The 12478-nt window shown below is 52.8% G+C and overlaps 1 protein-coding gene across 7 annotated transcripts; it reads left to right on the plus strand.

The window, feature by feature from the left end:
* The first annotated feature begins 258 nt into the window (after positions 1-258).
* Positions 259-10664, plus strand: LOC124099735 (integumentary mucin C.1-like). Of its 7 annotated transcripts, none has more exons than XM_058582728.1 (4): positions 259-1114; positions 1327-1508; positions 2361-2490; positions 2968-10664. In XM_058582728.1, the coding sequence occupies exon 4, from the start codon at positions 9180-9182 to the stop codon at positions 9708-9710; it is 531 nt and encodes a 176-aa protein (XP_058438711.1). In that variant the 5' UTR covers positions 259-1114; positions 1327-1508; positions 2361-2490; positions 2968-9179; the 3' UTR covers positions 9711-10664. The 7 variants fall into 7 exon arrangements, with proteins under 7 accessions (XP_058438711.1, XP_058438712.1, XP_058438713.1 ...); XM_058582729.1 differs by having other exon boundaries at positions 259-561; positions 950-1114; positions 1327-2490; XM_058582730.1 differs by having other exon boundaries at positions 259-561; positions 999-1114; positions 1327-2490.
* The last annotated feature ends 1814 nt before the right edge of the window (positions 10665-12478 follow it).

Here is a 12478-nt window from a genome sequence, read left to right on the forward strand (position 1 = left end):
CGATGGGTCCCCTAGAACGTTTTGCTATAACATCGGGCACTTGTTCAAATTCTGGGAACTTTTGCCCTCAAAAGCTTGTTGCCTAAGAGTGGTGTGAGGAAGGCCCCCAAGAAGGTGCAAGAGCAGGCGTCACCCCTGGTCCATCTGCCACCCCTCAGGGGCTTCATTCATCCCGTGAAGACGTGATCACGTATCACAGAACCTACCGTCCAAAGTACACGGCTCAGTTCTTCCCAGAACATCCATGCAGTTGTGCAATCTTCATGACAATCTAATTTCAGAATGTCGTCATCAGCCCCAGAGAAGCCCCGTTTCCCTTCACCTCTAATGGCTCTGCTCTGTTAATGTGGGTATTTTGGATATCTCGTGTAAATGGTTTTCTGTCTGGCTTCTTTCCCTTCATGTTTCAGGGCTCGTCTGTACTGTAGTCTGTGTCAGGCCTTCACTCCTTTTATGGTTGAATAATATTCTATTTCCCAGATTAACCACATTTTATTCCTTCACTTTTTTTTTTCTCTTTTGTGGTGTTGGGGATTGAACCCATGGCCTTGTGCATGTGAGGTAAGCATTTTATCAACTGAGCTAAAATCCCAGCCCATGGGCTGTGACTGAGCTCGGGATGGGTGGCTGGCCGGCTGGAATGTGCTCCAGTGTTATCAGGCACGGGTTCTGGCTGGGCTGCAGCTCTGGGCTGGGAGGGCGGGTCTTCTGAACTCACAGGTGAGCAGAAGCATGCGTTAGTTCAGGTTGGGGCAGCTCTTCCGCCCCCGGTCCTTGGTGCTGTGGGGCTGTGGGCTAGGGCTCCCCGTGGAGAGGAGCACTGAGTTTCTGTTCCTTCCTTGCGGTCTCTGGACCTGCGGAGTCATGGTCGTGTGTCGTCTTGGGTTGACACTTGGGGGGTTTATGCCTTAACTCGTGTGGGACGAGGACACCCACCTGGGCTCAACAGGGACTCGTCAACACCAACCAGCCAACCTCACGGCCTTCGACCTCGGCAGGCCCTCCTGGTGAGCCGAGCCTGGGCAGGGCATCGCACTGGGAAGAGGACAGTCGAGCCCAAGCCTGTGGGGTCCAGCGGCCTCCATCGACCAGCGCTTGGAGGCTGCTCCATCAGGTGAGCCACCCTCCTGTGGCTCAGAGGCATAGCCCCCCACCCTCCAGGGAGCAGCATGGAGCCCAGAGCAGGCAGAGGGAGGCAGTTCTCAGCACAGGCTGCGCGTCCCTGATGCAGGGACCACAGGGGACCTGGTGAGAGCCCCGACTTCTGCCGTCTTTAGGGGGAGCTTGTCCTGCTGCCTGGAGCTGCACTTGTTCCCTTTCCCTCAGGAGGTCTCTGAAGAGGCCTGGACTCAGAGTCCAGGAGGCGGACTTGTCTTGTGCTCAGCAGAGAACAGGGACTGAGACACCCAGGGGTGGCTGCAGGCGCTGGGGAGCCTGGGCACAGGGTGTCCTGCTGAGCCAAGGGAGAGGCCGCCTGGGCGGCGGTGCTGGGGCTCTCCTGGCCTGAGGTAAGTGGTGAACTTCCCCCTCCTTTCCTGGATTTATTGGGATGACGGTTTTAGAAAGGTCACAAGAGGTTGAGTCTGGCCTGTCATTGAGACTCCAGCCCATGCCAGAGACACCATGGGTGTTTGTGCCACTGACACTCCTCCTCTTTGGGGGCGTGACAGAGGACCCAAGGTCCCCACACTGCCACTGTGGGGGGCTAAAAGTGACATAGACACCCTGCAGTATACTCCCCTCGCCCTGGGGCAGGACGTTGGCCTACCATTGCTCTGTGCCCTCACCTGGGCATGGGGGAGGAGAGTGCCCGAGCACCCCCTGCCAATCTGCTCCAGACCTGTCTGTAAGGCTGTCTCAAGACTATCAGGGCTGCACAGCTTGGACGGGTGGACACAACGGAGAAGCCCTGACCTTCACTGGACCGACCACAGGAGCACAGCCCTAGAGGGCGGTCATCCCTGTGTCTGAACAGCAGTTGGAGCTGGAGCCTTGGCCTGGGTCTGCTCTAACCCAGCAGCTGTCCTGAGGCTCCCAGGCAGGCGGCGGGGGAGGGGCACGGTGGCTGATCCCCTTTCTGTGCAAACAACATCCGGGGTGGGTGCCCAGTTCGCACAGCGCCCCTTCTCCAGGGAGCTCCGCAGTCCACTAATAGGGTAAAGCCTATTCAGACCAGGATCTCTTCTGAGAGCAGGCAGACCGCCTCGGCCGCGGTGCTGAACCCTGACCCTGCCTGCTCCACCGGCCGCTGGAGGAGCTAGGGTGGGGGACCCGGGGCTCGGGAAGCAGGAGCAGGATCTCCTGTAACTCGCTGCAGATTCCGGTATCCTTGAAGTTTGAATTACAGCCTTTCATGCTAGTGCCCTGGAGAACCGGATCCAAACACTTCATCTCCTACCAGCGGGGCCTCCTTTCCTGGGACTTGACTTCAAGCCATTTGGAAAATTATCAAAAGGAAAAAAAAAAAGGAGAGTTAAAGTTTCTAACACGGTAAACAGGCTCAGGTGCCCGGGTTCTCTCCTGACTCTCCTGGAATGCGCACGCGGCTTCCCGAGGGGCACTGCCCATCCTTCAGCTACCCTTTAGCTCAAGGTGTCTTCAGGGGGGCTCACTTGATTTCAGACACTGTGGGTCCGGGTCTCGAGAAAGCAGGTGTCCACAGAGACGTTCACCACCACGTTACTGTGCGTGCCCACGGGGGGGTGGGAACAGTTATGTTTTGACTCGATGGATGCTCTTCTCCCCAGAAGCTGGTCCTTTATTCCCAAATGTGAAAAGTCCAGCTTCAAAGTAGATACCTACCAAGGAGCACCAAGTAAGGGCAGGCGCTGCGCAAAGCAGCCGGTCCAAACAGGTGTTCCTGCCTATCAGCAGCTCTTCCCTCCAGGCAGGAGTAACACCAGCCTTTTGAATTGCTTACAACTATTAAGGAGTAATTAAGCAGTTTAAGGGTCTTTTTTTTTTCAGTTGCAGGGGCTCAGGCTGAGGCCGGGAGGTGGCTGAATTAAAGGAAAGGAGCCGGTCGCCCCGCCCTGTCTTCCTCTTAGCTGACCCCGTGTGCTAATAAATTCATCCTGTATTTTTCTGCTGCTGCCAATTTACGGCCTACAGGAAACTAATCTTGCACAATGACTACCTTCCTGTACTTAGTTCCTAAATGGAGCCAAATGGATTTGGTGGCGGAAGAGCTCCCCAGCAGTTCCTGTGCCACAGTGCTGAGCCCAGCAAGATCTGATCGGGGCTGATGCTCTTATTGACTCTGACGATATAATTATGTTCTTGTTTTGGCTGCCCTGCACTTAAGCACAGAAAATAAAAAGCCGTCCTCTGCACAATGCCTACCACAGTGGTTTCAGCTCCACGGCGGAGAGTCAGAGAGAAACACGTCAGGGCCACGGTGAACCAGGCAGGGAGGCTCACACGGGCAGCCAATGTTTCACTGAAGTCTTTGAAAAGAAGGAAACACGAGCCTGTTCCATGACTTTAAAAAGGTATTTACCCAGGAGTAGATTTTTTTAATGAGTTATGAGGGATTGTCCCCATTTTAAAGTCTTCCTTAGGTGGAAAGAGAGAGGGGAAAGGGTGGAGAGGGACCCCAGAGCCTGTGGTTCATGACAGTTTACCGCCAGGCCAGACAGGCTGGCGAAGGCAGATGACCTTTGTGACAGTACTGCCTGTGCTGCAAGCACTGAGCCGGACAGAGGGAGTTTGTGCTTTAAAGAAACCGAAAGCACTCCATCTCTGACAAGCGCCGGGTTCCTCAGGACTGCTCTCCCGCCCCCAGGGTGGACTTCCTGCTGACATTGATCAGGTGCCCAGCTCCACTTCCTGTGTTGCCCGTCTCCTTCTAGAGCCATGGCCGAAGCCGCTCATGCAAAGGGACCTTGCGCCTTCTATAAGAGGGGGAAACACCACTCTGACCAGGAGACGGGCGGAGATGAGCGGGATGCCCCAGCATTGCCGCTGCGGTGGAGGGGTTCACCTGCCCAGCTTTGAGCCAGACAGCTGAGGACCCTGCTGGGCTGCTGGGCGAGCTGGATTGGAACCCTGGGCTGCAGCCCAGGCCTCTGGATTTCCCAGAAGTTTTGTGGGGGCTGATAGGGCTTAACAACTGTCCTTAGTGGGACAGACTGCATGGTGCCATTAAGTGGCTGAAGGCTGCTGCCACCTATGGACTCTGAGGACCACTTAGATGTCCTATCTGCTGTGTGACACGGAGCAGGTTCCCAGGTCAGGAAAAGACTCTGCTTGCCGTGGTTGTGGGCGGGTTTCTTTCCCCAACTACAGGACGGGGATGCTGCTGCGGCTCCAGCAGAGCCCTGTCAAGAGGGGACTCGAACGCAGCCCGGCAAGGACACCCGCTTTAGGTCACTGGCACCATAAACTGATTTCTAAAAACTCTTAAAATGGTCATGAATGCACATTGTTATGACCATTATCATACCACGAGCAGGATTACTGTCTGATTCCAACGGTGCCTTTGACCTGTGGGGGCTCCAGGAGGGACCCCTGGGTCTAGAGAGGGTTGGCATGCAAGGCAGGATTGTTGGAAGTGGCCACACAGAGAGCAAAGACTTTCTGCCTGTTCCGAGGTGGTCACCTGCCTGCCCTCCTGAAGAGGCTGGGACCTTGGTGCCTGTGTCGCATGCCTGTCACAGTCGCTGGTCCCTTCTCCACCTCCTCTACTGCAACCTCTGAGCCTAAATGTGAGCTAAAGGAAGTGAGTGTGGACAGGCCCGCGTCGCTCAGGTGGGCTAGAGTGACCCGCTGTCTACCAGGGAAGAGAGGGGCATCGGCCCAGTCCAGAACCACAAGGAGGGCTGGACACAACAAGGAACAGGAGCTCCAAGAGTGGAGAGGGACTGTCTCTGCCCTGTGGCTGGTCACTTGCTGGGCTTGCTGTCCAGACCTCTCATCTCACTTCAGCCTTCCACTTCCTGCACTGACTTGCTCTGAGCCTGTGTACTTTGAGCACATGGGAGGGTGGTGGCAGCTCCTCCAAGCTCCCCTCGGTGGCTGCTGGGTACCCTGGAGCCCCTGCTGGGTCTGCTCACGGCACCCAGTTGTCACTGGAACCTGCTGAGGAAGGAGTGGCTGGTGGGTGAAGGAGGAGTGCCATAGGGCACAGGCTGGACCCCAAGCCTCACTTTGGCCCCGTCTCCGCTCAGCTATATGACAGATACCACCCTGGGCACGCGGAGCCGAGAGGCCACAGAATGTTAGCACCCAAGTGAAACCAGACGGACCAGTGTGCAGCGGCCCCAGCCTGGGCCTGTGCTCCCCCCCCTGCCTGCGCCACGCATCTCGTCTCCATGGCAATGCCTCCCAGGTGCTGCTCTGCGGCACAGTCAAGGAAGTGGTCCTGATGACTCTAGTGGCTTTGTGGTTATCCCTGGACACTGTCGTTACCCAAATATTTGAAAGAAAGCCCCCTCAGAACAGGATACCTACAGGGGAGCCCCTTACCTGGGGCAGGGTTTGGGCTGGGACGTAAACTGCCTCTGCCTGTTGATCGAAACTCAGTTCCCATCGTTGGAGGCAGGCAGAGGGGAAAGATGTGCTCTATCTCCAGAAAGAGTGAGGAGGTTGTCCCGGCAACCACAGCTGGCAGGTGCCAAGGCCGGACAGGAACGCTTTCCTGCTGCCTCAGGCTGCTTCAAACACGTTGCATGAAGTGCGTCCCCTTCACTTTCGCTTCAAGGTCCTGGCACCACCCCATGGTGCTGGCGAGGGCAAGCCCTCAAGGGTCAATACCAAGCTGAGAAAGCAGGACCCCAGCAGGCAGAGAAGGGAACGGTGGTTCTGGGAGGAGGGGCACGAACATGGGAGTTAGAAGGAGCAAGTGTCGGCGCTCCCTAGCATGTCACCAGGGTCACCGTAGCCATCATCTGCTGGGCGCTGCAGAAGAGCTACAAGAAGGAGTCCCGCATAATGCCAATGCAAAGGAAAGGTGACTGTTGGGAAGTTCTAATTACCCTGTTTGGATCACTCCACGTTGTCTGTGTGTAAAAAGTCACATTGTACTCCATAAATATGTTCAGTTATTAGGTGTCAATTAAAAATGATTTTAGAGAAGAACCTGGGAGGCAGGAGAGTGCAGGTGTGGAGAGCAGGTCGAGAATGAGAGCTAGGTGCACTGGTCTCTGCGGGCCATGTCACTGTAGGCCAGCCCGGGGACGTTTCTTTGTCTCAGGTTTCTCCGCTGTGAGGGATTGTGTCCCGATGATCACAGGCAGCCACGTGACACCGCTCCAGTTACGTGAGCTTCCTGGGCTGTCAGTTCCCCCTCTCCCACGTGGGAGGCTGATTGAACTCATGTTTCAGGGTTGTTGCGATGACCTCATGGGTTGGGAGCATGGAGGACATAGCACACATTGGACATGGTTGCTGGGGCTATTTTTAGTGTTGCTACCATCCCTGGCCTAAGAGTCTGTGACCTCTCCTCATTGGCTGGTGGTGGACAGAAGCCTCTTGCCCCTCTCTGGTGGAGTCAGCATGCCTTCTGCGGTCCTCCTGGGTTGGCAGCTGGTGGAGATCATCTGTTGGTTTCATTGTCCTTTATTTAGGATACTGGCAAACTACGAGGCTTTTTGTCACCTGGCAATGCACTGACCTTGTGGGGCTGCCTGGCTCGTGGCAGCTGGGGCTCATGTGTTCTGGAACACTCCAGGCCAGAGCCACAGAGCAGGAGAAGGGGGCATGCCACCAGTGGGCGCAGAGGCTGCTGCGGAGGTGTCCAGAGTTTTCCTCCCTCTGCATCTATGAAGGAACCTGTTTTAGAACGTCTGAGTTGGTATTTTTTTTTTTCCAACAAGTGTAAACTACTTGCAGAGACATTGCAAGCCCTGGACCCTCTGAGGGTAACTCACCCATTTCCCACCAGCCCAGGAGGGCTCGTGGGCACCCCAAAGCAGCCGTGAAGGCTTCAGGATACCTCTTCCACAGCATGATCAACGTGAGCCGGCAGAGTCAGAGAATCACCCGGGCACAGCTTCTCCACCTCCTCAGGCCCTCCACTCCGGTCTGCCCCCAATGCCCTGTAAAACAAAAGGGGCCCCTCCCAAGGGCGAGCGGCACTTAGCTGCTGCGTCACATCAGTCTCCGCCAACCTGGAGAAGTCCACCGTTCTCTGACTCTCCAGGCCGAGGCTGAGCACTGCAGGTCACTTGCGTGGTGGGATGTCCTTCAACCTGGGTCTGCCGATGCTTCCCTGTGGCTGGTTCAGGTCAAGCCTCTCTGGCAGGGGAGTCCAGGGCGACCCCTGCGTCCTCAGATGGCAGCATTTCGACCTGCCCCAGGCTGACGGTGTGCCCTCTGCGACCTGAGGGTGGGGGTCCGTGGCTTCTTCTCTCCTTTCTCCTGCGGTGACTGGTGAGTGCTGGGGGCCACCCTGAGCCCTGCTCCCCTGCTCTCTATCCAGTGTGCCGCTCCTTCGCGGGTGTCTTGATCCCGTTTCCTTCTGTGGGTCGTGGTCTGTCCTCCTTGAGTGTCCCATCCTCAGGGTCCTGGGTGTGGCCATCTGAGAGCAGGGGCTCTTCTGGCTGCCTGGGTATGACCGAGCTTCAAGCGGTTGCCCCAGGTGCTTCACACTCACTATGGGACCTTGCCTGGACATAAGTCAGCGGAGGATGAGATCCAGGTGCCTCGGTCTGTGTACTTTGGAAATCCAGCTGGGCAGGTGAGGCCACAGTGCTGGCCCCTTCCCCAGCATGGCCAGGGCCCAGGGCTGATGCAACTGAAGTTTCTCAGTGATCTTCAGGAGTAAGGTATATCTACAGGCTGGGCACTCAGCGCTTGCCCTCAGCCAGATTTGGGGTTTGCCACACCCTTTAGCAGGCAGTCACCTGCTTAAAACAATGCAGTTAGGATTGTGGGTCCCACAGGAAATGTCCATGAACCAGCAGAAGGCACCTTGAGCTGTTGGCCATGACATGCCATAGCTGCAGAGCAGGGACCCAGCAGGAAAGGGCTCCTGGACAGATTGGTTCAGGCAGCAGGCAACTGTTTCTTCTCAAGATCTGTAGATACATGCGATCACCGGAGGTGGTACCATCAGAGTGCGCTGCCTGAGTTTAATTTGGTAAATAATTCCCAGATATCATATAATATTTGTAAAACCAAAACCTAAAGCAAAACCAAAAATACTTAGATTTTTATTTCAAACTAAATTTAAAAGAACCAAATGTCAAAGAGAAAATAGAAAATCAAATGTCAAAAGAGGAAAAAAAATGAAGATCTAAGTTAAACCTATCTAACCTGGGGAGGATGATTTCTAAGACCACAGCTAGGTGAAGAAACCACAGAAACATGTAAGAATGAAATTCAGGATTTAAATGAACTAAAAACTAAAAGCAGGAACAAAGTTAAAAGACAAACACAAAAGGGTAAATATTTATAATATTTTTGACCAATGTTAGCGCCTTTAACTGCGTCAGTCTTTTACCCATCATGAATGTGGGGACGGCTGCTGCAGAAGTGAGAACTTCCAACCCTAACCCTAACTCTACCCCTACCCCTACCCCTAACCCTAACCCTAACCCTTCCAAGCAGAGGAACAACAAGACTCAGTTGAGAATGGCCTGGGTGAGCTTTGCTCAACCTGAACTGAGGACAGATGGCCAAGCTGGAGAGCCTTCGCCACGGAGGGCCCTAAGGTTGCCGCAGAGGGTATCGCTGACACACAGGGGTCAGAGGCAATTGCAAAAACTAAAAGGCCAGAATGTTCTTGTGTTCTATCTTGTGTCACCAAGCTCCAGTGGGGGGAATGTGGGTGCCACCAGAATCCTACTGTGGAGCCTGACTTTCATTTCATCTCCTGACCATACGTAACTTGTTTTTGTGTAAAATTGTCATAAATTTTCCCAATTGGTTTTCCACCCCAGGGGTGCTCTCATTAAGTCATACTTCTACTAAAAATACAAAGATCATAAAAATGATACTCGCTAACACATATCAAGTGCATCTCATTCACAGTGTAATGTATCTGCAATTCACTTAAATATCATAAAAGCCTCTGATGGTGGTGGAGCCATTGTCATACCACCATCATCATTGTTGCTGTCATTATTGTCATCATCACCACCATCATTGTCATCACCACCATCACCACCACCACCACTGCTACTGCCACCACCATCACCACCATCATCATCATCACCACCATCACCACCACCATCATCATGACTACCACCACCACCACTACCATCATCACTGTCACCACCACCATCATCATTACTGTCACCACCACAACCACCACCACTATTGTCATCATCAACATTACCACCACCACCACCACCACCACCATTATTGTCATCATCACCACCATCACCACCACCTTGATCATCATCACCACCACCATCACCACCACCACCACCACCACCAACACCATCACCATCATCACCACCATCATCACCATCATCACCACCACCAACATCATCACCACCACCACCATCATCACCACCACCACCATCATCACCACCACCAACATCATCACCACCACCTTGATCATCATCACCACCACCATCATCACCACCACCATCATCACCACCACCACCACCACCAACACCATCTCCACCACCATCATCACCACCACCATCATCACCACCACCACCACCACCAACATCATCACCATCATCACCACCACCACCATCATCACCACCACCACCATCATCACCACCACCACCATCATCATCACCACCATCATTTTATGAAGGAGAAACTGAGGCTTGGAGCCTCAGCACAGGTTTCACTCTCAGCTAGCTCTGAAGGCAGAGTTCAAATCCACCTTCCTGAGATCAGTGCAGTGCCCCAGACACCTCACTTTGAGGTCAGAAGGTGCAGCAGCCATCCTGCCTGTCGGATTGGATCTGGTGGTCTGGCATCTTCCTGGAACATCACCTTGGAAGGATTAAGCCACCCATATAATAATCATATTTTAAAAGAAAAGGGGGTGCTCTCTGGATGGAGCACTGTTCTCCAACCAAACAAACAAAGAACAAAACAACCAATCAAGGAAAAAGTAAAAACATAAACAAGAAATTGAGGAGCTTCCAAAATGTACCCTGCTATTTTTTTCTGATTTAGAGTGCAGACTCGAGAGAGGCTCTTGTGAAAGCCAGTGCTCTAGGGGAAGCTGACCTGGGCTGGATGGTCCCTTTCTGACATCCGTGTCCTGTCCTGATGAGCTCAGGTGCAACCTAAGTTTTATCAGACTTAGCCACCTGGAGGCAAGGCCAGGTCTGCTCTGGGACTTGCAAGCAGAGATTGCAAAAGAAAAAATTGATGGCTCTTCACCATGTCCTGTAAGCAGTGAGAATATGTGCATTTGTCTTAAAAAGAGAGAATACTTGAAAGTGACTGGTAATGTCTAAAAATTAGTTATTTTCAGAGGAGTTCATAGTAAGATTTATAATTTCTCCTACTCTATAAGACTCCTCCTGCACATCTTTGGTAAATCCCTGACCTTCAGATTTGAGTTATATATTGTATGTGTGTATACGTATATATCTATATTTAATTTTATAAATTTATTTTCATTGAAATTAGCATATGCTTGGAGACCCAAAACAATAACATGCTACAAATTATGGTATGTAAAAGCCATGGAATGTACACACCATTTGTATATGTCTCTTGTATTTTTATTAAATAGCTTAGTTACTTAACTGAATTGTGTTAATTCTGGGGTAGTAAAATTCTCTTCTCCAAAGATGTGCTGTGTAGATGGTAGTCATGATTGGCAAGCTCAAGGTCACAGTACTCACTGTGAGACTAGCAGAGTTGCTATTTGATACCTAAAACTGACTGATCACTTGGGAAAATCAGAGCTATGCATGTTTGTTAGATTCCCCTCCACTTTCTCTGGAATTTTACTCTTTTTAATATGCCCTTGGTAAACAGGTAAAACCCTAATTACATTTCATAAAGTGAGCCCCGGAGAAAAGTACTTATTTCTGAGTCATGGCTGTCATTATTTTAAGCAGTTCTGAGAAATTACAAGAGCCAGTTGCAAAAGTGGTTATGTTTATCTGCATTAACATTCACCAGGGACAAACACCTGACCCACAGGTAATGTTTTTCCCCTGCTATTTACACGACTACCAAAATTAGAACTGAGCTAGTGTGAGTTTGGAGATGGGTTTGAGGTTGATCGTGCATACACACAGACACACACACATACGCACACACACACACACACACTTTTTGTTTTAAAGTGATATTCCCAAGTCCTGGCTGAAGCCTGGGTTCTGGTTCCAAAGCCCCACGTGTTCCTCCATGAGGGCACTGCTGTGTTTGCTCTGCTAAGCTTTGCTTTTAGGATTTCCAAATTTGCAGCTTACAAGAGCCCATCCATAAAGATGAACAGTTTTTAATCCAGTTTATCCCAGGAAGCAAACATATACCACTATGTGCAGAGCATAGCCACGCTGCCAACTTGGATGCACATAAATATAAAAAGAAGCACTTTAGTCCTTGGATATACTGTTTAAGGTCAGAGAGAATGAACCAGACGCACAGGTTCTGCCTCCCTCGGAGCCTCCTGAGACTCCTTCCCTCAAGTTAAATAAGATCACCTTCTACACCTGCTGCAAGTCTCAGGGTCGGGAACGGAGGAAGCTCCGTGTTTGGATCCTGACCCATCTGCCTGGAGTGCAGGCCCTGGTCCCAAGCTCAGCCAGCGGACCCTGGCTCCTGGGGTTCAGCTGACTCCAGCAGGAAGAGGCAGCCATGTTCCCCAGTGTGTCTTAAGCTGGAGAGTGGGGGGACGGAGGTGGAGGCAGGGACAGGCTCAAGCAGGAACTGCGTAGAATCCAGGGCAGTGGGTGGCACCCTGCCAGGCAGGGCTTTGCTGGGCGACAGGCAGGTCACCCTGCAGGGAGTGTGTGGAGCATCGTGAGATCCCTCCTAACTGTAGCCTGCACAAGGGACGGGACCCACGGGCAGGGCAAATTTTGTGTTTTAAACGTCACCAGCAGCCAACCCCATGACACTCTTGCCCTGTCGTCTGGATTAGCAGAAGTCTCGCCGACAGACTGTAACCTTCACAGTTAAAAAAAAAAGAAAAAAAAACGAAGAGGAGGGATTCTGAGGATGTGGGGGCAGCTGGCGCGCATTTCTCCTTTCGGGGATTTTGGAGAAGTCCAGAGGAGCTCTGCCTTACAGCCCTTCGTGGCCTCCCTTCTGGCGCCTCCGGGAAGCTCTCCCTAGCATCTGGCTGGCACCTCCTGCCTGGCCCACGAGGCCTTGGGGCCACTGACTGCTCTGGAGACGTGCAGGTGCGAGCCGGGCCTGGCCCCTGGCGTTGTCCTTCAGTCTCTTGACTTTTCCTTCCCAAAGTGGCTGGATTCACCCCAGCAAGTGCCAAGAGGTCAGAGTCCCTCTGGCTCTTTGAGTGGGGAGCCAAGATTCAAACCCGGCACCAAACGGCAGAGCACCTCCAGGAGCCCACGGCACCGCACTTCTTGCCGCGGGGCGCTGA

The sequence above is a fragment of the Marmota monax genome, unplaced genomic scaffold (genome assembly GCF_021218885.2).
Source record: "Marmota monax isolate L192 unplaced genomic scaffold, Marmota_monax_Labrador192_F-V1.1 WCK01_AAM20220418_F8-fsc00026, whole genome shotgun sequence".
Lineage (NCBI taxonomy): Eukaryota > Metazoa > Chordata > Mammalia > Rodentia > Sciuridae > Marmota > Marmota monax.